The sequence below is a fragment of the Urocitellus parryii genome, chromosome 5, assembly GCF_045843805.1.
Source record: "Urocitellus parryii isolate mUroPar1 chromosome 5, mUroPar1.hap1, whole genome shotgun sequence".
NCBI classification, from domain to species: domain Eukaryota; kingdom Metazoa; phylum Chordata; class Mammalia; order Rodentia; family Sciuridae; genus Urocitellus; species Urocitellus parryii.
Genome location: NC_135535.1, coordinates 159,729,034 through 159,756,021, shown reverse-complemented (window position 1 = coordinate 159,756,021; position 26,988 = coordinate 159,729,034). Strand labels below are relative to the sequence as shown.

Below are 26,988 nucleotides of genomic sequence, written 5' to 3'. Positions count from 1 at the left end.
TTATGAGACATTCTGTGGCAGTTTCTGTTCTTCTAGTCGCACCACCCAGGAACCACTATTGCCTGACAGAAAGTAGAACACCCAGTCCATGCAGGGCCCAGGTTTACACCCCATTTCCACAATTTACATGTGCATAACCCCCTTTCCTCCACCATCTCTAGTCGATACCATTGTTTAATATAAGGGTGTCGAGGGAAAGATTCTGGAGCCTGCAGTTTTTAAAAGAGGCCTTAGTGGTGGGTCACATTTAGAGGCAGCAGTGGGCACCGAGGAGCAGCAAGCCTGAGAGCAAAGGACAGGAAGTGGGGTACATTCCTCTGCCTTGGCAATTCTTCCTGAAGCTGCAGGAAGGAGTATACCCCTCTGGCTAGCCCAGGGAAGGCCTGCATAAAAGTTTTATGGGAGAAAAACCTGCCTCTGCGTTTCACTTATTCTATTAATTTAACAAGTGTTGAGCCCTGTGAGGTTCCAGGTCCTTGCTGAGGCACTCCCCCTTGTTTTAGCTGGACATTAGAGGTATAACAGACTCACAATTGAAGGACACAGACTGCACAGGGCAGTGAAGGTGGTGTCCATGGCGGGTCCCAGCTTAAATGCTATGGGAACTGAAAGCAGGACTTGTTTCTGGAGAAGACCCTTATTTTTTTGTTGTTTTTCTTGAACCCAGGGGCGCTTAACCACTGAGCCACATCCCCAGCCATTTGATATTTTATTTAGAGACAGGGTCTTGCTAAATTGCTTAGGTCCTCAAAAAAAGTTATTGAGGCTGGCTTTGAACTCCTGATCCTCCTGCCTCAGCTTCCCAAGCTACTGGGATTACAAGCTTGCATGCCTGGTTGGAGAAGGCCCTTTCACATCTTGGCTTAGATGTCAGTCAGCTCCTGGCAGAAAACCTTTGGGTCCCCCACACACAACTAACAACTCCCACTTCTAGCCACCTGGAGTTTACAAACAATCCCATCATTGTACTTACCACACTGTCCTGTTATTTTTTTTTTCCTCTGTTATTCTTTTAATACCTGTCTCCCTTATTAGGCCAAGCTGCAGGTCTATAAACTGCCAGATTCTGTCCCTATTTGTGGTGTATCTCTGATTCCCTAAAGTTCTGCACAGGACCTGGCTTCCAGTGTAGACATATGATACTATTAAATTAATCCTCTCTCTCACAGAGGATTTAAGCTGAGCCCTAGAGAATGAGTTGGATTTGAACAGATGGAAAAGATAATTAAGGAGGACAGGCAGACAGATAGGGGGGAGGTGAGATGCATCTTGGTACCGAGTTGGGGAAGTACCATGAGATTGTGAATTCTGAGTATCCTCAGAGGACTTAAATCTGAAGGCTGATGGTCACCTACCACAAGGGTGGGTTCAGGCCTGGGGGCAAAATGAGGGCATACTGAATTCTCTGTAAGATTCACTTTTCCAGTGAATTCTAGATATCAGTGAAGGCAGCAATGGAGGACTTTGGTCTCTCTTGCTCAGCTTCCTTCTCCCATAGATGCTATGATCCCAGCTGATCAGGAAGAAGTTGCCAGATTTTCCCCTTAGATCAAAGTCATGATATCTTGATTTCAATAACCATTAGAAGAAAGTACGATTTCAGGTCACCTTCACACACCAGTTTCATTTTTAAACAAAATCTACAGAACAAGCCAGACATGGTGGTGCACCCCTGAAATCCAAACCATTCAGGAGGCTGAGGTGGTCACCCTCCCCAAAAGTTTGAGGCCAGCCTGGGCAACTTAGCAAGACCCTGTCTCAAAAAATTAAAAAATGGCTAGGGTTATTGGGGTAAAATTGGGAGTTCATAACCCACTTCAATCTAATGTATGAAATATGATATGTCATGAGCTTTGTAATGTTGTGAACAACCAATAAAAAAAATAATAAAAAAAATATATAAATAAAAAAAAATGGCTAGGGTTAGAGCATCCCTGGGTTGCCAGGGGGATAAAAAAAATCTACATATAAAGACCAGAAACACTTAAGCCCAGCAGCAGAGGAAGAAGAATGGAAAATAATGCACAACTGCACTCAACCACAACACACTCAGCCTCGCCTCCAGGCCCTTGCTGATCCAGATCCTCGACAACTAAGCCCAAGAACTGACTGCAGATTTGAAATTTAAATAAAACTTTCCTGCTTTATATGCTTTGCAGGAAAAGAGGGCAGGGCTCATCAGCCAGAAGCTGGGTAATCACAATCCAGTTCCTTAACACACTGAAATTACAGATTTTTATTCCACTTGAGTACCCTCTTCACAGACTGAAGTACTTTGTGATCAACAGAAGTGGTCTCATGGCACTCAGGAAAGGGAAGAGGGGACCTCATGATATTCAGCAGGAAAGGGAAGACAGACATTATAATCTTAGGTCAACAAACCTCAGAGAGGCTCTTTGAAAGGGGCCCCAGTATTTACCCATTAACACATTAGGGACCTATCAATTTATAGAGATCTTAGCTTTCTGTCTGTATTATTGGGCTGTCTTTTAAAGAAGAAGTTGATTTCTTTATCATCAGGAATCATAAGGGTTTGCAATCTTGAAATGTTTGCTTCACGTGGCTTTTGAGATAACTCATGTTCTTACCCCATAAGTCACTTCTTCACATTCTCCTGTCCCGAGTGTCCTGGGGCATTACAAGGCTCAGAATCAGATTCAACTTTTCCCTATCCTGATTCACTTTCTTGGTGCATCGGGTCCTATAGCTTTAAATTATATTTTTAGCTTCACAACTCACCGCCCCCCCCCCACACACACACACACTTCTTGTGGTACTGGGAATCACAACCAGGGCCTCAGCATGCTAGACAAGGGCTTTACAACTGGGCTACACCTTAGCCCCTGACTTTTTGTTCCCCCACCCCCATCCCCAGTGCTGGGGATGGAACCCAGGGTCTTACACTTGCACTCAACCACAGAGCTACATTCTCAGCCCTCCAACTTTTCCCCTATACATATGTATAATTTGGGGAGGGGGGAATTGAACCCGGGGGATGTTTAACCACTCAGCCACATCCCCAGCCCTTTTTTTCAAAATATTTTTTAGTTGTTGATGGACCTTTATTTACTTTTATGTGGTGCTGAGATTCGAACCCAGTGCCTCACATATGCTAAGCAAGCACTCTACCACTGAGCCACAACCCCAGCCCAATAATTTATTTATTTTGGGTGTGTGTGTGTGTGTGTTTGTGTGTGTGGTGCTGGGGATTGAACACAGAGCCTTGTGCATGCAAGGCAAATACTCTACCAAGAGCTATATCCTCAGCCCTTTTTTTTAATGAGGTTTTTTGTTGTTTATTTTTATGTGGTGCCAGGGATCGAACCCAGTGCCTCACACATCCTAGGAAAGTGCTCTACCGCTGAGCCACAACCCCAGCCCCCCCACCACCAGCCCTTTTTATTTTTTAATTTTTTGAGACAGGGTCTCACTAGATTGCTTGCAGTCTTGCTAAGTTGCTGAAGCTGGCTTCAAACCTGTGATCTTCATGCTTCAGCCTACCAAACCACTGGGATTACAGGCATGGCCTACCATGCCTAGCTTACAACTTCTAATCTACATGTCCACTTGGTTCCAAAAGGCATCACAAATTTAACATGCCCTAAGTCAAATATACACTATTCTTCCTAACAAACTTAATACTTTCGTAGTCTTCCCTATTTTCCAGTTTTAGTACATGGAAATTCTGTTCTTCCAGTTCCTGAAACCAAAAATGCTAGAATCATTCTTGAGTCCTCTCTGTCTCTCACATCCCCCAACTATTGAATCAGGAAAAATAATTCTGTGTCTTCAGAATTTGATGACTTCTCACCACCTCCACCATCACACTTCTCCAAGTTCTCCAATTCTTATCTGTATTATAACAGTAGCCTCCTAACTCTCATATGGCTTATTGTAGTAGCCTCTTGCCAAATCCTATGTGAAAGGCCCAATAATATAAGGACTAAGAAATGACCAATGGATTTGACAATATGGAGACCACTGGTAACCTTGACAAGATTGCTTTCACTGGAGTGCTAACCTGGAAAGAACTGGATCCTAATAGATCTGGATTGCACTCTACAGTGGACTCCTTTATGCTCCCTCTCTTTCTTGACCCTGGAATAAGTCACCATGAAAATTCCCATTTCCAAGCTTTTGTATTTGCCTGTTCCTTCTGTCTTGGCCCACTTTCCTCCAGATCGTCACATCTACGTCTCTCCCCTGGATTCAGGTACCTGTGAAAAAGAGCTTCTGGGAGAGTTCTTTTATCAAGCTATTTAAAATAAGATCCCTTACCCTCTATTTTCCTTCTTAGTGTTTGTCACTATCTGAATGTATCTGTTTACTAAATGTCTCCCCATTCCCTACACATTCTAGAATGTAAGCTCCATGGGGGCAGGGCCTTCGTTTAGTTCACTATTGTATCCCCATCACATAATCGTGCCTGGCAAATTGTGGATACTCAGTAAATATTTATTCGTCTCAAACGCATAGTTTTTCCACCAACAACGTGCAAGCACACTCAAGGCTAAAGACCTCTGGAACACCTTGGGCTCTAGGGCTCTAGCTTGCGCTGTTAACACCTAAAACAAATGTCCCTCTCTTAGATGACATACGGTAGCCCTTCGCCCTCGCTCGACTCTCACTCAAATCTTCGGAAAGGAGGGGCGGAGGGTTTGTGTCATCATTCTGCGCCGGCCTGACCCGCGACGCGCCGGCGGCTGGCGCAGCCCTTCGCTTGCCGGGCCTCCCCCTCCCTGGTTCCGCGCTCTGGTTCCGCCATGGAATCCAACAAGGATGAAGCCGAGCGCTGTATCAGCATCGCCCTCAAGGCCATCCAGAGCAACCAGCCCGACCGGGCACTCCGCTTCCTGGAGAAGGCACAGCGGCTGTACCCGACGCCCCGAGTTCGCAGTGAGTGTGAAGTACCGGAGAGGCAGAGGGGGACATTAGAACTGATGGGGGGAATACGGGAACGGACCGACGGGAGCAGTTGGCGGAGGGGGAGGGGTGGCGAGGCGCGGCTACGCCTGCGCAGTGAAGCACGCAGTGGCTGCTGGGAGCTGTAGTCTTTCTGTCCCGCGCCTCTGCGAGATGCTGGACACCTGAAGACAGGGGCGGTCTGGACGTCACCTTTCGGGGTGCTTGCGGATCCCTCTGGGATTTGAGGTTTTCTAGCGTGAGATGGCACCGACAGTGCTAGCGAAGGGAACTCACCTGGAAGCGAAATCGAACTACTTTTCCCAAGGGGCCGTTCGGTGGCTCAGGGCCAGTTGCTGGCCTGGGAAATAATATAGTTCGGGAAAATAAACATAAGTGCTGAGAGAGGGAATGGGTTCTGGAGAGCGAAAGACTTCCGCCCTCTGGGCGCCCTGGAAAGGCGCCTACATGTCTCCAGTCGCTCCCACGTCTCCAGTCAAGGGCCAGGGACCACCTTCTGAAACAAGAGCCTGCCAGTTGTCACCCACTCCGTTGCACTTCCAGCGGCCTGTCCTGAGGCCCAGCTCCCTCTGCCTCCCGCAGCCTCTTCACCCGCCGATGAGATTCGGGGTGGATGACTTGTTGGAGATTTGCTGGCCTCCACCACCCCACAACCCACCTTCACTCCCAGCCGGCCGTCAGTGGGCCGTCCTATGGACTGCCAAGGCTGCTAAGAGGCCCAGGACTGAGGCCTCCCAAATACTGAGGTGGTCTCTACTTCTCACCACCTCATTTTACCCGGAGCCACTTCATCTTCTTTTTCTTTAAGTTCTCTAAAGGTTTTTCATAATACAAACTGAAAAGTAGAAAGGCATGGGGTTTCGTGCCTGTGATTACCACTAGGTAAACTATCTGGTTTTTACTGGCACTCAGAAGGCCCATCCTGACTGCTACTGTAGGACTTTTCTGAGCTTGGGCTCCTCTCCTAGAAGATTAGAGAGTTAGCTCAGATAATGTGAATAACAGCACTATCTATAGAGCTTTTCTGTGTAGGAAGGTCTTCCACATGTGTTTTTGTCACTTGGACCTCCCCCTGTCAGGCAGTGCAGGATCATCATCTTTGTTCTATTGATAAGGAAACATCCCAGAGGTCAGGGACTTGCCTAAGATTACACAGCTAGAAATTGGAAAGCTCTGCAACTCTATAGATGTTAATTAAAGGAATGGAATGAAATCGAAGGAGGAGCCTTCAGCCTCCTCAGCCTCCCTACTTGCAGTGTGAAATGGAGAAAGGGGAAGGCTGCCAGAAGAGACAGCCAGGAGCTCCTGAACTTTCCTCCCTTCTGACTTTCCAGGTTGATCTTTGGTCTGTTTGCTTCCTCTTGGACAGGGCTTCAGTCTGTATTTGCCAGGAGTCCTGAGATAACCTGCCCAAGGAGCTTCACTGTGTAATAAGTCACACTCTATAAGTGGGGAACATGTTGGAACAGAATTCCAGCTGTCAGAATTCTTTGTGATGCTTCGGGGGGCTCAGGAGCAAGCAGCTAAGAGAGGATGTTAAAAACAGAACCAGTGGGTCATGTCAGCTGCAGGCTTCCTGTGCCAGTTCAGGAGCTTGGATGATTGTCCTTCTGGGGCTCAGGTGCTGGAATTTGCTCAGGCACAAGTCACCTGCTGCAAATTTGTGGTGTTTGTGCTCTTCTGAAAAGGGTATATGCCTTGTGAATCTGCATAGCCCTCACTTTGTACCACCTGCAGCCATGCACTGAGTTAGCAAGGACCTGGGGTTAATTTAGACTGGCGATGGGGAAATCCTAGTTTAAAAATATTAGGTGGTTATTTGTACTGAATGCTTTGAATTTGAGCTCATTCTAAATATTCATTCAGTGTAACAGGTTTTTGTTGAGGATCTTTTTTGATTTGTTTATAAAGTCCAGTGCTTGATGCTAAATGGTATACCAGGATTGATAAAATGTGATCCCTCACCTCAAAGCACTTACAATCTAATGAAGGTGACAAACTTACAGGGAAAAAAAAATATTTCAAGGCAAAAGATAATAACTGTGACTTAATAAAAATTAAGCACTGTGTTAGATGCCGAGGACTAAAAAATGGTCATGAAAGCCAAGCACAGTGGTACATACCTGTAATCCCAGCGACTCAGGAGGCTGAGGCAAGAGGATCTCAAATTCAAAGCCAGCCTCAGCAACTTAGTAAGGCCCTGAGCAGCTTAATGAGAAACTCTGTCTCAAAATAAAAAATAAAACAGGCTGGGGGTGAGGCTCAGAAGTTAAGTGCCCCTGGGTTTAATCCCTGGTACCATAAAAAAGAATGGTCATGAAAATCCAGTCTCTGCAACCCATGGACTCACAGTCTGTTGTGGAGGACAATCTCCTTAATGAAATTATAAGCACCATAGTGAGTGGTGCTGCTGCTGCAAGGGCATACACATACTGTTACCTCACACAGGGAACAGCTTTAGGGAGTAAGACAGAGGCAGCATTTGAACTGTGCTTTGAAGAAAGGTTTATACCTGGGGAACTTGGGGTAAGGCATGTTGGGAAGAGACATGGAGGCTGAAAGTTGTAAGAGGTTTGGGGAAGGGAATTGGGCCTAGCAAGATTCAGAAGGCAGTGGAGGTGGGTATTTGTATATAGAGAGGATGCAGGTTGGAAAGTAACATGGGGCCAGATTGTGGAACTTCTTTTCACCAGGCCAAGATATTTTCACTTCATTTTGTAGTTATGAGGAAACCATTGAAGTTTTTGTTGTGATTGTTTTTTTTCATTTTTTTTTTTTTGTTGTTGTTGGGGGGGGTATCCCATGGATGGACTGGGGATGTAGCTCAGTGCCAGAGAAGTACTCTACCATTGAATTACACCCCCAGCTGAGCCACTGAAGTTTTTGATGATGGGAATAAGGTAAGGTACCGTTCTTAAGAGGACTGCATAAAGGGTTACAGAGGGAAGAGATTCAAAGAAAACCCATTGGGGGGCTGGGGATGTGGCTCAAGCGGTAGCGCGCTCTCCTGGCATGCGTGCGGCCCGGGTTCGATCCTCAGCACCACATACCAACAAAGATGTTGTGTCCGCCGAGAACTAAAAAAAAAAAAAAAAAAAATATTAAAATTCTCTCTCTCTTTCTCTCCCTCTCTCTTTAAAAAAAAAAAAAGAAAAGAAAAAAAGAAAACCCATTGGGAAACAATGGCTTTGTTTAGGTTAGAAGATATGAAGGCCTGAGATAAGGCAGTGTGGTAAAGATAAGGTCATTTGAAAGGCCTTGACAAACCTTCGTGTGAGAGAGAGGTGCTGAGGAGAATGCAACCTGAGTGGCCAGGGAGAAACTCCAGCTGAAGAACTGGGCTGGAGAGAGGGGAAAGAGTGGCAGGGGCCAGTGGGATATTCCAAGGGAGCCATCAGCTTGGTTCCAGATGAAAATCTGGTATCACCAGTTTGATGGAGCTCATTGCCGAGGTCACTGTGGGAGAGGGTAGAACATGGAGAAACAGTTACTTCCCGCACAACCAGAGCTGCACTTGCCTTTAGCCAGTAAGCTCCAGATAAGATGGAGCAACAGGAGGAGGCAGTCCCGGGAGAGGGCAGCGCTGTAGCCATGGAGAGAGGTGTGTCAAGGAGGAGGTGAGCAGTGCTGTCAGATGCTGCTGTGGGAAAAGGTCAAGTTTAGAAGTAAACGGAGAAGGATTGAGAGCCTGAGTAGAGGCTGGTCTTGGAGAAGTAGAAGGACAGATGGAGGGATCAGTGGGGAGAGATGACTCAGAGGACCTTGAAGGGTAAAGGGACCACACAGTGTTGGCTTTCTCAGTGAAGAGGATGTGAGGAGACTTATCTCCTGTTGTGTGAGGTAAGACAGGGAGGCATCAAGGACTGGACAATTGCATTGCTTAGCAGTAGCCAGACAATAAGCCAGGAGGTAATAGAGCCAGTTAGTCCTTTTTGGGGAGTTTCTATCTACCACCTGGCTGCCTGGTAAGCATTGGCTTTGCTTGAGGCTTCGCAAAAATGGTGGAAGGTCCCAAGTGTCCCAGGGAACTTTTGAAAACATCTGTAGGCCTCAGATGGAGGGATCAGTGGGGAGAGGAGCCTCAGAGGACCTTGAAGGGTAAAGGGACCACACAATGTTGGCTTTCAGTGTTGGCACACAAAGAGAAAGGTCATGTGGACGATCTGATGATCTCTAATGTTCCTTGCAGCTTAGGCTGCCTGAGATTCTACGAAATAGCCAACTCGAGTCCAGGCTAAGTCAGGAAGGCCAGCTCACCAAGAAGGGAGGATTGGTAGCTGAGGGGCTTGGGAATTCAGGTCTAGGTATGAGAGATAATTCTTCTACTGCTGAGATCCAGGGTGGGGTTTTCATTTACGTCAGTCAGCCTTCACCAGACCCTGTGCACTCAGCCCTTCCCTTCACTTTTATTCTACTGAATATTATTTTCCCCTCAGAGAAGCCCTACGAGGGCAGGACTCGTGTCTTCACTAAGGAATTAGACAACTTGGCAATGACACACAGCTGAGTAGCAAAGAACCCAGAACTGTCGTCACCAATCCCAAGCTCCTTCCCCACTCTGACCTCTTTCTTTGACTCACCTTGAGCACTGTAGGTACATGAATCTGGAAACTCAGCTACTTACCTCAACAAACAGGTAACGCCGAGTATTTGCCAGGTGTCTTGGTGAGTCTTGCACATGCCTGTGCTCCTTTACTCTGAGTCTTGTGAGAAAGGTGTAACTTTGCCTAGAGAAGCTGAGTTAACTTGTCCATGACCCTGCTAGTGACAGGTCCAGGTCTGATCTAGCCAGGCTGTCTGACTCTGTGGTCTGGATTTGAGAAGGGGCAGCCCCTGATGGCTTTGGCCATGGACACCCTCCCATCTCCACCTCAGCTGCCACCTGTCTACCACTTTGTTATCTTCCTCTGATGTCCCATGGTTTTACTGGGAAAGGGCAGAGCCAGGGTTAATGTTAAGCTGTCTCTTAACTCTTGTGACATTTCCTGTCGGCCACTGTGTTATGAAGGAGGTAATAATGAGTCATGGTGAGAAAGTCACTTGTCACAGGCCTTGAAGAAGGGGTGTTCAGGCTACAGGAGAGACCTACATGCCATCAGCTAGAAAGCCAACTCAAGCAGGAGCCTCCCGAGTGGGCTGGAGCACATCCATTCCCCTTTAGGCTTTCTGCAGTGTAGGGAAATTAGAGTGGCTGACTCCGGGTAACTGCCCCCAAACAGTTTCCAGTATCTTCCCTGAGAGGTGCTAGAGAGAGCCCATCCTGTCTCCTAACTGAGGTCCCTGCATGTCATTGCAGTTGGATAACTGGTTGTGTTGCTCTGAGCATGTCAGGCTCAGCCTGGACCATTGACATTTCTAGAGAAATCAAAGTAAGCAACTTCTTTAAAAGCCCTAGGAGACCAGCAAACTAGCTCTTCCCTCTGTCCTATTTGGACTGGCATCTCTTCATCTGTTGGTTTCTTCCTTCACCATGCCCTGGTACCTGGCATGGAGCCTGGCATCTGGGACAGCCTGAAGTCTCGTGGCACAGAGCCTGCTGAGTGCCGAGACTTAGCTTTCTAAGCCTTGGTGCTGCCCCAACACATAGGTCCCCTCCCCTGTCTGGCCAGCCTGCTCCCATGGTCACTTTATCAGCCCAGGTCATGATGTTAGCAGCTACTGCTTTTGAGCTTGATTCTGTGCCAGTCTCTATACCAAGTGCTTATACACATTATCTTTTTCCCACTTTGTTCACCTTAGGAAGAAACTGAGATTCAGAGAGAACTCTGAGATCATCCAAGGTCATACAGCTAATAAGTGGCAAAGCTGCAAGTTGAATCTGGGCCTTTCCCTGTAGGTGGAATGTCTTTGCTGGAGGTGATGCCCCATCAAACACGTGTGGTCCAGGATAGCTTAAGAGCAGGGCTCCTGAGGTTTAAATGCACTTTGCCACTTATTTTAGATTCTTCCTACAGTGAGGTACCAGTAGGTAATAAGACCTACCTTCTGAGGCTGTTGTGACAATTAAATAAGCTACTATGTATAGAGCACTCTGACGTCCCTGATACCCAGTGAGCGCTCAGTGATAAAAGTGATTATTAGTCCAGGTGCAGTGGTGCATGCCTGCAATCCCAGCAGCTCCGGAGGCTGAGGCAGGAGGATCATGAGTTCAAAGCCAGCCTCAGCAACTTAGGGAGGCCCTAAGCAACTCAGTGAGACCCTGTCTCTAAATAAAATACAAAGTAGGGCTCAGGGTGTGACTCAGTGGTTGAGTGCCCCTGAGTTTAATCCCTGGTCCCCCAAAAAAGTGATTATTAGTATTGCTTCTCTCTGAGTACCTTGCCAGGATATGCTCTGGGAGCCCCTATTCCCCCATGCTGCACAAACCCTGCCTTCAGCTTCTGTGTTTGGATTTCCCAACTTCGGACTCAGCAAACCTGCACTTCCCTCTGTCCCATCTGGACTGGCATCTCTTCATCTGTTTGTTTCTTCCTTCACCATCTTCTGGTGCCTGGCAGTGAGGCAGCCAGCGGTGGCTCAGGGCACAGCGAGCCCTGGTGCTCTGTTCCCACCAAACCCTGCTCCAAGGCCCTGGGTAAGGCCCAGGTGTGTTGCAGTGGAAGGCTTCTGACATCCAGAACAGGCTGTGAGCCTGGAAGCACCTGGGAAGGAAGCAGGGCCCCAGTCTGGATTGTACCCCCATCCTTCTTCAACACAGAAGTGTCTCCGGGTCCTGGTGGATCCAGGTTCCTGGTTTCTTAGGAGCCTGTCAAAGGCTTTGGGGTTTACTACCCTGGGCACTGGCCTGGCATGACTGGGGATATCTGATTTTATGACAGTCATAAAAGGGTACAAGGAACTTTTGAGGGCCTTCCTCATTGAGTCAGCAGGAACCAGGGACTTGGATTTGCATAACCATAACCCTGTCTGAGGTTAACCATGAATCCCCTGTATAGACCCCCAAACATTGAGTGGACATTTGACTTGACCAGCCATTTGAAAAATGTAACAACAGCAAGTTGGAAGTGCAGGTATTTTTCCTGTATCTCCCACCGTCCCTGACCCCTGGGCAAACTTACTTCCCTTGTCTCTATTCACTGTTTAGAGATGATCTCCAGGAATCGGCCTTCCTACCCAGTCCCCCTGAATCAGACAGGTCTGCTAAATAGGTCCCCACTGCAGAGGCCTCACCTTCTTGGCACTCAAAATAATACATCTGTTGGAGATTGCTTTGGGATTTAAAAAAATCTGAGGGATTAATGGTTTGATTTTTTTTCTTTTTTTTTTTTAGTTGTAGATGGACAACAGTACCTTTATTTATTTATCTTTATGTGGTGCTAAGGTGCTGAGGATTGAACCCAATGCTTCACCCATGCTAGGCGAATGCTCTACCACTGAGCCACAGCCACAGCCTTGGTTTGGTTTTTTTTTGGTGAGTTAAAATTACCTAGGGGGGCTGGGGTTGTGGCTCAGCTGCAGAGTGTTTGCCTAGCATGTTCGAGGCCCTGGGTTCAATCCTCATCACCACATAAAAATAAAATAAAGTATGTGTCCAACTACAACTAAAAAATAAATATTAAAAAACAAATTACCTAAGACTAGGGATGTAGCTCAGGGGTAAAGTACTTGCCTCACATGCATAGGAGGCCCTGGGCAAAAATAAACTTAACATAAATAAAAGTGACCTATATTGTATTATTACAACTGCATACTTGAAAAGGGTTAAGATGATAAATTTCATATTATGTTTTTTACCACAGTAGGGGGAAAAAAACTCTTGTCATTTCCTAAACTAAAAGGAAATAATATTTACGAATCTAAACCAGAAGCTTGACTGGGTGGTGGTACATGCCTGTAATCCCAGTGACTCATAAGTCTGAAGCAGGAGGCTTGCAATTTTTTTTTTTTTAAACATTTAGTTTTAGGCGGACACATTATTTTGTTTTTATGTGGTGCTGAGGACCGAACCCAGTGCCTCATGCATGCTAGGCGAGCTCACTACCACTGAGCCACAGCCCCAGCCCCCAGGAGGCTTGCAATTTGAGGAAAGCCTCAGCAACTTAGTGTGACCCTGACTCAAAATAAAAGGTCTGGGATGTAGTTCAGTGTTAAAGTGCCCCTTGGTTCAATCCCCAGTACTGTGTCAAGCCAGGAGCCAGGCACAGTGGCACAATCTGTAATCCCACCTACTCAGGAGTTTGAGACAGAAGAATCACAAGTTCAAGCCTGTCTCAAAATTAAAAAAAAAAAAAAGGGGTTGAGGAGTCAGCTCAATGATAGAGTACTTACCCACCATGTTCAAGGCCCTGGGTTCAATCTCCAGTACCACATGCACACAAAAAACCCTAGAAACATTGAACTCTGATGTACTATGTTAATAATTAATGACATTAAACAGCCTTTTTAAAAAAAACTAGGAAACATTAAAATTATCTTTCAACTTAGTTTTGTACTGATAGTATTAATTTAATATTAAAGCAATTTAGAGATCAAAGATAAAAATAGAAAACAAGCTCTTGCCTAGCATGCGTGAAACACTGGATTCAATCCCTAGCACCATATAAAAATGAACAAGTAAAGGTATTGTGTCCACTACAATTTTAAAAAATAGAAAACAAGGGGGTAGTGCAAAGGATTGAATATTTTTGATATTCAAAATATGGTGCAGAGAGAGAAGTATATACAGGTGGGTAGTGCACTCCGGTAATCCCAGTGACTCAGGAGGCTGAGGTAGGAGGATAGCCAGTGGGAGGCCAGCCTCAGCAATCTAGCAAGACCCTGAGTGACTTAGTGAGACCCGGTCTCAAAATGAAAATTAAAAAGTCTGGGAATGTGAGGCACTGAGTTCAATCCTCAGCATCACTAAAGAAAAAATAAAGGGCTGGGGATATAGCTCTGTTGGTAGAGTGCTTGCCTTGCATGCATAAGTCCCTGGGTTCAATCCCCAGCACCACAAAAAAAAAAAAGAAAAAAGAAAAAAGAAAGAAAGAAAATAAAAAATAAAGATATTGTGTCCATCTACAAATAAAAATGTATTTAAAAAAAAAAGTTTGGGGGCTGGGGTGGTGGCTCAGTGGTAAGAGTGCTCGCCTAGCATGCATGCAGCACTGATCCTCGGCACCACATTAAAAACAAACTAATGACAAACTAATGTATCCACCTAAAACTAAAGATGCATAAATAAATAAATATTTTTTTAAAAAAGGTTTGGGAATGTAACTCAGTGATAAAGCACCTCTAGATTCAATCCCCTGTACTCCCCACAAAAAAGTATACAGAATTGAATGAGTTTAGTAGGAAAAATCTGCATTAAAGAAAGAGGTGCAGAGAAAAACCAAAGAAATGCATTGAAAAAAATAATAGTAGAGTTAAATGAACTCTAAACCAAATATTGAAGGATTTATTGATAAAACTCAATGTGTTTTGTTTTTTTCATGATTTTTTATTTTTTAGTATTGGGGATTGAAACCAGGGCTGCTGAGCTACATTCCCCAGCTCTTTATTTTATAAAGAACACCCAAGTAGCTGTGATTACAGGCTACTGTGGCTGGAGCAAGTATGTGTTTTGAAAAGATTCTCAGAATATAAAATTTTCTGCTTACATTTATTAAGAAAAAGAATAGAGGGGCAGGGGTTGTGGCTCAGTGGCAGAGCACTTGCCTCACACGTGTAGGGCACTGGGTTCCATCCTCAGCACCAAATTTTTTTAAAAAAATAAGCAAAATAAAGATATTGTGTCCATGTAAATTTTTTTTAATTAAAAAAAAAAAAAGAATAGAAACTAGGTCCCTGTCATTCTAGTGATTCAGGAGACTAAGGCAGGAGGATCCCAAGTTTGAGGCCAGCCTGAGTAACTTAGACCCTGTATCAAAAGAAAAACAAAAGGCTGGGGTTGTGGCTCAGTGGCAGAGTGCTTGTAGAGAGGCATGTGGGAGGCCTTGGGTGGAGGTCCTGGGTTCAGTCCTAGTACTACAGAAAAAAGAGGAGATGTATAAATACACACACACACACACACACACACACACACACACACACATTTATCTATGTATTATGTGGATCCCGTCATTAATTTTATTAATCAGATTAGTCCTGTTCATGTAGGTCTGGGGATACTGACGCCCCCTGGGTCAGTGGTGAAGCTGGAGGCGGAGAGAGCTAGCTGCAGAGCATTTGCCTGGCGTTTGTGAAGCCTGGCCTTGATCTCCAGCCCCACAAAAAAGAAAAGAAATAAATGTATACTTATTTACAAAAATATGTATATATTTATTTGTTGTTTTAAAAAAAAATTGTAGCCTTCCTGTTTCTGAGGACTGTGGCTCCTAAGCGCAGGCAGCTGTTCACCAGCACCCACTGGCTGAGAAGGGAAAGGACGTCGAGCTTTGCCGGGAGGGCAGCGGGTGGGATGCAGGGTGCTGGTCTCTCCCTGGGGACAGGAGGCTGCAGCCCTGCTGAGCAGGAGCCCCCAATGGTTTCTTTCCTTGCGCAGCTCTGATCGAGTCCCTAAACCAGAAACCACAGTCTGCCAGTGACCAACCCCCACCCACAGAAGCAACCCACACCACCCACAGGAAAGCAGGTGCGACCGACACCCCCTCGGCCAACGGTGAAGCTGGAGGAGGAGAGAGCAGTAAAGGCTACACTGCAGAGCAGGTGGCAGCAGTGAGAAGGTAGAGGCCTGCGCGCCAGCCTGTGGGTACTGGGGACACTTCCTGCCAGGGAGGGCTTCCTCAAGCCGTCTCTCACTTCTGTCCAGGGCCTGGATGGGGCCTGGGAAGGTCTTGGAGGTCGGAAAAGGTTCAGCCTTATTTCCCACAAAGCCCTAAAATGTATGGAAGCCAGGGCCCCATTGTCTGCCCCACCCCCAGACGGCCCACACAGAGCCTGGAAATGCTGACTGTCATCTTCCCCTGCCACTGGCCAGGAGGGCCCAGGCCTCTCTAGAAGCTGTTTGTTACACAGATTGAAGCCTGGTCTCTCCAGATTCTCCCCCACCCACACCCTCATCCCCAACAAAGACCTTCTAGACAGATCCCATGGGGTGAAGTGGAGGCAAAAGTGGAGTTATGCCTCCAAGGGGCAGGCCCTGTGCAGAGCAGCTCACTGCCAGGCCGCAGACCATTCGGCAAGGTTTCTCAGGACAGAGCCTCCAGCCTCACTCTCCCCACCAGCTTGCCTCAGGTGGGGTGGTGCTTCTGCCTCCTAGCAAGCTGGGACAGGGGCTCAGCCTGTAGTGACCAAGCATGACTATAGTTTACTATAAACCAGGCAAGGGTTTAACCAGACAAGCCTAATCAAAAGCAATAGAGACTAACGCAGGAGGAGCTGGAATGCTTAGAGAAAGCCAAGACCAAGGACCTTTGGGGACCCAGAAAGTAAGAATTGATAGGACAGAAATAGGGTTTCTTCAGTGCCCAGTTCCTCGGGTAAATGGGCACCTGCCATTGCTGGCCTTTATGTTCCCACTCCAGAATTCCAATTGCCAAGAGAGTACAGTTGGCTGAGCTCAGGACACACCTGCCCTTGGATGACAGATATTGACAGTCCTTCCAAGGTAGCCTCCAGCGGGGGAGTTGTTAGCAGAAGGGAGATTGACGCTCGCCTGGCCAAAGACAGCAGCTGCCCCTCCCAAGTCCTAAGTGTATTCTCGGTGTTTCCAGAGGGCCCCACCCAGCTCCCCACCCCAGCTGGAACTCCCCAGTCTCTGAAGTCAGACGGCTGACCCAGAGGAACCACTGACCATGCTCTGCTTCCCTGGGGGGTGGTGCTCAGACCTGGATGCCCATTGCTGCCTGTTCTTCTCCCACCTTACCTCATGGCTCTGAGCCCTCAGAGGGCACCCACTCCCGCTCTTCTCCATCCCCCAGGGTCAAGCAGTGTAAGGATTACTACGAGATCCTGGGGGTGAGCCGAGGAGCCTCAGATGAGGACCTGAAGAAGGCCTACCGCAAGTTGGCCCTCAAATTCCACCCTGACAAGAACCACGCACCTGGTGCCACCGAAGCTTTCAAAGGTGAGCTAGCCCTGGCACCCTGGCACTTTGGTACTTTTATCTTCTGTCCCTGGAACACAGGGCCAAGACAGCTTTCCCAGTAAGGGGGTGGGCAGAACGAAGTGATCTCGGGCTCCCTTCCACAGGCTCCAGAGCTGCTTCCTGAGGTCACAGTAGCCACCTCTAGCCAGGTCGTTTTTTAGAACTTATATAGTTCCATTCTGCTTCCCCTTTGTCGTCCCATGTTTTATAGAAGTAAGAGAATTCTAGTAGTTTCTATAAGGTCACACATTGACTGGGGTAGGAGCAGCTTCCTATGGTAACAGCTTCCCTGTGCTGAGGGAAGAGGCCTCTGACCTGGTGGCTTCAGTACCAGCAGCCACAGCCAACTACACACACACACACACACACACACACACACACACACACTCATCTTGAGGGCCTACAGTGGGGGCATGATGGCCTTTCTGTCCTCAGAGCCCATTGAATTCCACAGTGGGGTATGTCACCTCTGGCCAGAATCATTATTCATTTAGATTTTCATTTAACCTATGAAGCACACATGCACACTGACTCCAGGCCAGCCCTGTGTTGGGATACTGCAGTTTCTCATTACCCCGTTGTTCCTTCTCTCTGAAGAGCGTGGTGACCAGCCCCACCTGGTGCTGTGCTGTCAGTACTGGGGCCAAGCCAGACTTGGTGGTGCACTCCTGAAATCCCAGCGATTCTGGAGACTGAAGCAGGAGGATCACAAGTTCAAGACAGCCTCAGCAACTTAACAAGGCCCTAAGCAATTTAGTGAGACCCTATCTCAAAAAAGAAAAATGGGCTGGGGATGTGGCATAGTAGTTAAGCACCCCTGGGTTCAAAAATAAAGTCAGTAAGTTCTGAGTCAAGACCATAGTCAGTTGGGGAGCCTATGCCAGAGCAGACCTGGCACACCATCTCCCAGGGGCCTGCCCCAGGGGAAGGAGGAGAGTGGGAGTGGGGCGGCAAAGAGGAGAGTGGGAGTGGGGCGGCAAGGTGGCCATGGGTGATGTGTCTCCATCCCTGAGTGCTCCTGCAGCCAGCTCAGATGGGGACTGAGAGGCCAGACCTAGTGCTGGGGCCTTGTGAAATGGTAGGAGGGGGGAGAGGAAGACTCCACCCTCCTCCTTCCCAGGGGGTTGCAGGCTGTGAAGCAGATGCAGCTGAGGCCATTGTTCCTAGCAACTGGGCAGCTGGAGGAGGAGGAAGAGAAGCAAGGAGACTGAGGAGAATCCAGAGCTGCAGGTCTTGTGAACACAGGCTTCTCACCCAGGGAGCTCTGCTGAGGAGGCCTCAGGGCCAGGAAGGAAACAGTGGCTAGGCTCTGGACTCCAGGAATCAAGGGCTCACCCCCTGCCATACCACCAACGGCAAAGGAGTCTCAACCAGACCCCAAGGATTTGGCCCTTGCAAGCGCTTCTCACCGCTTTCCAGTTTACAAGGACTTACTGTGTCCATTTGGTCACTATGACTTCAAAAATATATTACCACCAGAAAAGGATGCCCTGCCCCTTGGGCACCTCGGGGGAGAAGAAGGAGGAAAGAGGGGCTTTGGTGGTTTCAAAAGATCAGTGAGAATCCTAATTAGAGTGAGTTATACTCCATGTATGTATAATATGTCAAAATGTACTCTACTGTCATGTACCTCTAAAGAGAACAAATCAAAAAAATAATAAGGTCAGTGTGAAAGCTTGAAGCAAGACACTTGGCTTTGACTCCCGGCTCAGAGTCCTCAGAGCTGGGTGAGTCACTTCACTTCCCTGAGCCCCACTTCTCTCGTTGGTAAAATGCAGGCAGGGCTGCTATTCAAAGTAATGGAGACATACCTAGAAAGGACCTCGCTCCACCAGTGTCACCCCGAGGAAAGCCAGGAGTCCCAGTGTCAGCCCGCCAGGCCCTCCAGGCTGCCCACACCCCTTCCCCACAGGTGCCCAGCCGGCAGGCTTCCTGCAGCCCCACAGACTTCTGTTCCCTAAAGCCCCTCCTCAGCCCCTGAAAAAAGTGAGCACTGGGCTTCGTGGCAGCCCCACCACATCTGCCCCTCAGCCCTGCCTTCCGTTCCCTCTCCAGCCATTGGCACGGCATATGCGGTACTTAGCAACCCGGAGAAAAGGAAACAGTATGACCAGTTTGGTGATGACAAGAACCAGGCAGCCCGACACGGCCACGGGCATGGGGACTTCCACCGTGGCTTTGAGGCTGACATCTCCCCTGAAGACCTCTTCAACATGTTCTTTGGTGGTGGCTTCCCTTCTAGTAAGTTCCTTCCCCTTCCCACAGCCAGGTCTCCCTGGGAGTGATGATGGGAGACTGGGTCCACCCCTCCCTTTCCCAGCAACCCCAGCTTCTAACTCAGTTCTTCTGACCCTCAGGTAACGTCCACGTGTACAGCAATGGCCGCATGCGCTATACCTACCAGCAAAGGCAGGACCGCAGGGAGAACCAGGGTGACGTGAGTGAAGCAGGGGCTAGAAGAGCAGGGAGTCCAGGCCCCCCCCAGTTGCTCTCCCTCCCCGTTGCCCACAGGAAAGGCGGTGTGAAGCCTACCTGGGGAAACTTCTCCCCTGCAGACAGAGTCAAGCGTGAATAGCTTTTGTGCAGCCCTCTTGTTCATAAGGCAAAAGTAACATTTTCCAAGGAAGGGAGAGCTAGACTTGGTGAGAGAATTATAACGAAAGCCAACATAGGTGCTTTTCAGCACTCTTGAAATGTACATAAAAACTATAAGTGTCCCAGCTACACCAGAGCCTGGGGCAGGTATTGCAAGATGAAGGCCAGCCTCAGTGACTTAGTGAGGCCCTAAGCAACTTTGCAAGGCCTTATCTCAGAAGTTAAAAATAAAAAGAGTGAGGATGTGGCTCAGTGGAAAATTGCCCCTGGGCTAGATCCCCAGTATCCACGCCCCCCCAAAAAATGAAAGAAATTTTTCAGAAAAGTATACATAGTGCAGCCTCCCTTGGCCCTACCTCCTGTTTTCAGAGGCAGCCCCTTGTGCTGATTTGTTGGTATTTTCTCACAAGTCATGGCACGTTACCTTGCTCTCTCTGGTGACTGCTTTGTTTTTATCTGGGAAAGCTGCCGGGTGGAGGAGCTTTTTTATTTTGGACCTGTATTTGGAGGAGAGTGTGGTGTCATAACCACTGGGCTTCATTGTGTTAGAGGAGCTGGTAGTGATGGTGACCAGCGGCATAATGGTTGACTTTTCCCTCCAGGGCGGGCTAGGGGTCTTTGTCCAACTGATGCCCATCCTCATCCTGATCCTCGTGTCAGCTCTCAGCCAGCTCATGGTCTCCAGTCCACCCTACAGTCTGAGCCCAAGACCGTGAGTACTGGATTCAGGCGGGGGGCGATGGGCAGACAAGGGCTTTGGAGTCTCAACCCTTATTAGGGGCCTTCCTGCGTTTAGCATCCCGATCCAGCAAGTTCTCCATCACAACACAAAAAAGTGATTCGTAATCAAGAAAATAGACTGTTTCTGTTGATCTGAGCCTCTGAATTTTTTTTTTTTTTTTTTAGGAACATAGCCCCCTAAGAAAATGCAGTAAAAGCTGGGCATAGTGACCCACACCTATAATCCCAGCGACTCAGGAAGCTGAGGCAGGAGGATCCTAAGTTCAAGGCCAGACTCATCAACTTGGCTAGACTCTCAGCTACATAGTGAGGACTTGCCTCAGAATAAAAAATAAAAAGGATTAGGGATAAAGTACAGTGGTAAAGACCCTGGGTTTCATCCCCATCACCAAAAGAAAGAAAATGCGGTGAAAGCATCAGACCTGTTCCCTCAATGCACACGCAGATTTTGACATGTGATTTCAGAGACTTCATGGCTCCTCCTTCCCCATCTTACCTGCTGACCCTGAAATAACCTCTGCTCTTAGATGCTGGTTGAGGCCCTGACAGCCATGGAAAGGACAGGGACCCTAGACTCAGTGCAAGGGTAGTTTTGAACCCCATCTTCTCCACTGAGAGTTGTGAACCTAGATGCATAACCATAGTTTCCTCGTCCATAAAATGGGAATAGCAGCATCTACCCACTTGAGAAAATTAATGGGTAATACACATTAAATATCTGGCTCATTATAAATGCTTAATGTTTTCAAGTAAATACTTGGTCTCACCTGCCAGTAGTGAGGTTGGTAGGTTAGTTGACCCTTTAAGATTTCCACTCCCGGACTAGGGCTGGGGCTCAGCGTTAGAGCACTTGCCTAGCACAGGGAGGCCTTGGGTTTGATCCTCAGCACCATTAACAATAAATAAAATAAAGGTATTGTGTCCAACTACAACTAAAAAGTAAATATATATATTTTAAAAAAATGTCCACTCCCCTCTCTCTTCTCAGTCTTGGCATAATGTCTCATACATCGTGGATACTTAACTTCTATTTCTTGAAGCCCCCTGCTCCTACCCAGCACCGCCCTCTGGCCTGAAGGCAGGGGGTTGCAGGCTTCATTGCAGCCAGTAGAGGGCAGAATTCACTCAGTGAACCCATGGTAGCTGGCTCAGGCTCCAAGTGGCCAGATGCCAGCCCCTTCCCTGCAGCTGGAAAGATGAGGTGCTTCTATAGGATAGGCAGGGGCTGTTCTCCCTGCAGCCTACAGAGCCCATGATTGGGGCTGGAAGGATACAACTCCTTGGAATCTTTTCTATCATATTTTGTTCCTGTGAGTTTTTTGTTTTGGTACTGGGAATTGAACCTCTTGCCTTTCACACACTAAGCACACATTCTACCACTGCACAGTACCCCCAGCCCTATTATTTTTGTCCCCAAAAAATCTTTTTTTATTATTTTTATTTTTTTGTAGTTGTAAATGGACAGCATACCTTTATTTATTATTTTTATGTTGTGCTAAGGATCAAACCCAGTGCCTCACAGGTGCCACATCTGCCACTGGACTACAGCCCCAGCCCTATCCCTAAGAATCTAAACCTTAGACTGGAAGCTCCTGTAGAGGCAGGCAGGCTGTGGGCATTGATGTGTTTAGGGAACGGATGGGAAAATGGAAGCACACTACCTCTCCAGTGTCACAGATTATAGCTTCTCAGGAAGGGCTTTTCCCCAAAGACCATGGGTCAATTGTGCTTAGAGGAAAGGCTTGCTGTATGCTGGTTGTCTATGTGGCAGGGACACTCTGCCTTTGCTGGAGACGTTTGTTTGGGGGAGCACATGAGTTCCTGCTGCAGAGTGGAAGGGAATCAGCTACTCCTGTAGCTGGCGGTACCTCCCAAAGTAGGCTCCACCATCCCTTGAGCTTCCCTGAGCCTGGCCCCTAGGTCCACTTTGCACTGGTATATTTCTGGCCAGGTCAGTGGGCCATGTCCACAGACGAGTCACAGAGCACCTGAGCGTCGTCTACTATGTGGCGGAGACCTTCTCTGAGGAGTACACAGGCTCCAGCCTCAAAACAGTTGAACGGAATGTGGAAGATGATTATATCGCCAACCTCCGAAATAACTGTTGGAAGGAGAAGCAGCAAAGTAAGTGTGTGTGTGTGTGTGTGTGTGTGTGTGTGTGTGTACGAGCGACAGACTGGGAGTGTGGCTGATCACAAAGCTGGAGAACAGGGGAAGGAGAAAGCCCTACTCACCCATTTTCATGGGCCTGGCACCTGGTACTGCCCTGTGCCAGCTGCTTCCCAGCCAAGACCTGGACTCTCCTGTGTTCCCCTGGGGCTCAGAACCCAGGCCACCTGGTGATTTTCTCCAGGTCCTTTAAATCACTGCAATCAGCCTGTCATTCTGCCTGCCAGGGATGAGTAGGTAGAAACAGATTAGAGAGCTCCTAACCTCCCACTGATTGTGCACCCTGGGCTATCTATGGGACCCTGGGGAAGTCTGACCAAGATAACAAGCTTTCACCCTGAATGGCCTCACCCATATTCTAAGGGAAGGGGCCTCTATCATCCCTCTCCAAGGGGGGGACCGTAGTCTGTTCCTCCAGGGACTTCTCCCAGGGAAGCTACTCTGCCCAAGCTCCTGGGCCCGTACCAACCTTCTTCTTCCCCCAACAGGCCCAGGCAGGCCTTCTGGCAGACTCCAGGAGGTACTGAGTGTGCCCTAACCCTTGTCCATTACCTTGCAGAGGAAGGCTTGCTATACCGGGCCCGCTACTTTGGTGACACAGATATGTACCACAGAGCACAGAAGATGGGAACCCCAAGCTGCAGCCGGCTGTCAGAGGTGCAGGCCTCCCTGCATGGATAGTCCTGGGCCAGCCACACCACCCAGGTCCAAGTATGAGCCAGGGCTGCCTCTGCCCTGCAACTCCTGGCAGCTTTGGCCTTGGTCATGAGGCAGAGGAGGTGGGGAGGGAGGAAACCTGGTGGTGATGGCAAAGACCCCTGTCCCAGCCTGACTTCCAGACCCCACAGACAGGACAGCTCTGGGGCCAGCTTGTTAACTGAGATCCCTTCAACCGTCCAGTCATTGTCTACCCTACCTCCTACACCCCACTTCCGTCTCTCGTTCTGGGGCTGCGTGGTGGAGCCCAATGCTGTTGCTCTTTTGTCTATTCCAACCATCAAGTCACCCCAACCCTTTCCCAAGTACAGCTGACTATTGCCTGTGCCCTGGTTAAATACCTAAATGGACACCAAATATTACAGGGCCCAAGACAGCCCCCACACCCACTGCCTGCCTGATGCCAGGAAGAACCATGTGCGAGTGGTGGGCCTAGAGCCCTCCCTTCCCCGTCCTTCCAGGCAGGAGGAAATGGAACAAGATGAATGGGCAGCCTGATTGTGGGCAGGAGAGGCCTGTGCATCCTGACCACACCCCACTCCGGTGGGATTTCAGGCCCTCTCTCCAATGTTACTGCACCTGGTGTCTGGAAGCCACAGGCATCCGGCCCCGCCCAGGCATCTTGCCTGTGGTCTGAGGAAGGGAACGGGTCATGAGTTCATGGTCAAATGCATCCACTCAGTACAGAAGGGGTGGGAGAAAATGTGAGTTGCTGGGAGTAGGCACCCACCTCCTCCACCTCTGCATGTGAGTGGTGGGCTCTGCTCTGCTCCCAGTGCCCCCGACAGATAGCTTGCATCAGGCCTGAAGAAATGCAGGCAGAGCCGGTAGAGACTTCTCAGTATTGGGATCTTTCTTGTCCCCTCCTTTACCTGTCTCCCCTCGTCACAGATTCAGCTGCAGACTCTACTCTGTGCCCATTTGCTAGTGACTCCAGAGAGTGCAGCACACTGCAGCGGGGGCTGAGCCGGGCAGGGGCACTGCGCAAGGCGGGCTGCTTGTTTGAATGGGCTGAGGTAACTGTTAACCAGCTGACTGTTAACCACTCTCCTCCCCAGACTATGAAATCCCTGGAGAACTTTTGGTGACACGCACTGAGCCAAGGTGATGGACTGTATATTTAAGGAAAGACATACAAAGAAAAAATTAAAATGGAATTGGAGGCCGAACGCTGCACAACTGCCCTCTCTCTCACCCAGTAAATGCAGAAAGCTCTTAGGACAGACAGAAAACCTGCCAGGGGCTGCTTCCTTCCCTCCCAGGGCTGGCAGAGGCTCTGCATCAGCTCGCTCCTAGGATACAGAAACCATGGCAACGAAAGTAGAATGTAAAACTTGCAGCAAATGTCTGTGGGAAGGACTGGGGGAGGGGGTGCCCAACTGCCTCTCCTCCCCCTCTCAGGAGCCACCACCAGTCACCTCACAGGAGAAGCCAGGCAGAGGCATTGGCCAAGGATAGAGAGGAAGAAAGAAGGAAAAAAACTCTCCATAGAATGTAACTTATAGATGCATGTATATGTATATATATCTATTTATATGTAAGTAGGCATATATAAAGATATATATATATATATATACACACACATATAGAGTCTACTTTTTAAACTATGCAGGGATTGAGTTAAGCTATTCAGATGATTTCCTCTGTGTTTCAGAAAACGAGGCCTGTTTGGGGAAGGCATCCTGGTCCTTCAAAAGCTAGACATTAGCCACAGCTGACGGCATAAGGAAAGTTGGGTCATAATGCTTTTAATGTCCCCTGCCCTGCAGCCCCAGCCTGTTTTTTGATGGCAGCAGTAATCATGATGGTATAAATCCATAGAAAACTTCTGAAGGTCACCAGATTTATGGTTGAGCTGGAGAGGAACAGCTGTGGGGGAAGAAAGTTGCCCCTAGGGGTGGGTACCAGGTCAGTATTGAGCCATGGTAGAGGCCCAGACAGCCTGCTGGGGTGAGGAGCACCCACTCAAGCTGCCCCACCCCTGCCTTTGGCCAGCTTAGGTGGGTTCTTTGTCCTTGTGCCCAGGAGCCCCTCAGCCAGTCCCCTGCCCATAGAACTGCAGGGCTTGGAGAGGTGCCAGGTTCTACCTAACTACTTCCCCACCTGGGTCCCTACATGGGTTTTGCCTTATAGGTGCCACAGGGCATGGCTCCATCGTTGCCACTGGTTTTTCCTAAGTCATGCACCAAGAACTCCAGAAGACTCTTCTTCCAAGAGTCAGCCCAGGACCCCAGGGCAGCAGCCTGACTCATGAAGAAAAGTCAGTGCCTGTGGGCACCTCTGTCTTCACCCTCCTTGGACATGGCTGCACCAGGCCTCCTCGTGCACACTCGATGAAGGATACACCTGAACCAGAATGTTTTTCTTACCCTCCCCTTCAGATGAGGATTTTTCTCAAAACAGTTGCTGCCAGAGGAAGGAGGGAGGTTTTATTTATTCCCACATTTATACTGGGCCTTTTGGAATTGCGTTCTTCCCGAGCTTTCCTGTGGTGGTGGGCATGGTGTTGCGCCTGCCATCTTCCAAAGCCTTACTTCCCCAAGCTGCCAGCCACGCGGTGGCAACTGTCCTCCCCGAGTTTATCTTGGCTCTTTTTTAAAAGTACCCCAACAAATAGGATTCCTGCTGGGAAAGGAAGTTTGGTAAGGAAATGTCAAATCTGGTTTTTAAACAAGTTCGCACCCTGCAATGAAGTGGCCTCCCCGGCCCAGAGAGATCATAAGAACTGGATGCAGGCCAGAGTGCCCCACCCGAGGTGGCCCTGGTGCTCTGCCCCCACCACCCCGACCGTCTGGTCTTGGTAGCTGTACCTAGACGGGCTGAGCCATGTGCAATAAGAACAGATCCTAAAGGATCCCCAGAGAAGCTGTATTTCTTGAATTAGAATTCTGAAATTGTACATCTATAAATATATGTTTATTATGTGACTGGCCGTGGTGGGTCTGTGTGGAATAAGGGGACTGAGGTGGGAGGACCAGGCCCCTGTTGCTACTGATAGTGTCCAGCCTGTACAACACAGGAGTTCTCTCGCCCTCGCCCCTGGCCCAAGCTGACAGCCACTTAGGTCACAAATGCTGTTCAGGACTGGCTCCACCCAGGCACAGGATAAGGGACTTTGGTAGCTGTAAGGGTGCAGAGCCTGGAGTCCCTGACACTGGTCCTGGGTGGGCACTTGGGCCTTGACCCCCACCCTCTGCTTTTCCCACCCAGCCCTCCAGTTCCCTCAGGCCAGCTGCAAGTCTTGAACAAAGCATACCCAGAATCTCCCCTCTCCCCAGCCTGGGGCTCTGGCCCACTTGGATCCAGAAGATGGGCCAAGTTCCCCAAGTTTTCTCAGCCATCCTGAGGAGGTTGGAAAACTTGAAACTGAGGCAGCCCTAGGAGGCTCCCTGTGAATGAGTGGCAGATCTGCCCCAGTCTCCCAGAGACTGGGCTGGCGGCCCTGACTGGCGGGCCCAGGCCCCTCCCGCTGTTGCACCAGCCAAAGACAGGCGGGCTGCCCGGTGGTGCCACCACAGCCTGAGAGCTCATTGGCTGTCCCCACCCGAGGTCACCGCAGCCTGCCCTGGCCTGCTAGCTGCCACTTGTTAACCACAGCTGACAGAGGCATTGCCAGGGCTACCCCCCACACACCCACCCATCCCCTACCCTCTCTGGGCAACTCAGCCAAAAGGGGTGGGACACAGTCTATTTGCAGCAAAAAGAGGCTTTGACAAGTGTGTCCCACCCACTGTCAGGTGGCAAAACAAGCCTCAGAGTCCAGCCAGGCTCCAGGGACCTGCCAGCTTATCTTCTTGTCCCATAGTGCCCAGGTCTAGGGAAGGAGCTGCTCC

At 48.8% G+C, this 26,988-nt stretch overlaps 1 protein-coding gene across 3 annotated transcripts; it reads left to right on the top strand.

Annotated features, from left to right (window-relative positions):
* Positions 1-4,457: 4,457 nt before the first annotated feature.
* Dnajb12 (DnaJ heat shock protein family (Hsp40) member B12) lies at positions 4,458-26,082 on the top strand. 3 transcript variants are annotated; one of them, XM_026405806.2, is made up of 9 exons: positions 4,458-4,896; positions 15,389-15,569; positions 16,767-16,912; positions 18,989-19,174; positions 19,291-19,370; positions 20,131-20,240; positions 22,221-22,393; positions 22,998-23,095; positions 24,214-26,082. In XM_026405806.2, the coding sequence occupies exons 1-9, from the start codon at positions 4,764-4,766 to the stop codon at positions 24,241-24,243; spliced, it is 1,137 nt and encodes a 378-aa protein (XP_026261591.1). In that variant the 5' UTR covers positions 4,458-4,763; the 3' UTR covers positions 24,244-26,082. The 3 variants fall into 3 exon arrangements, with proteins under 3 accessions (XP_026261591.1, XP_026261592.1, XP_026261593.1); XM_026405807.2 differs by having other exon boundaries at positions 22,998-23,143; XM_026405808.2 differs by having other exon boundaries at positions 22,998-23,149.
* The last annotated feature ends 906 nt before the right edge of the window (positions 26,083-26,988 follow it).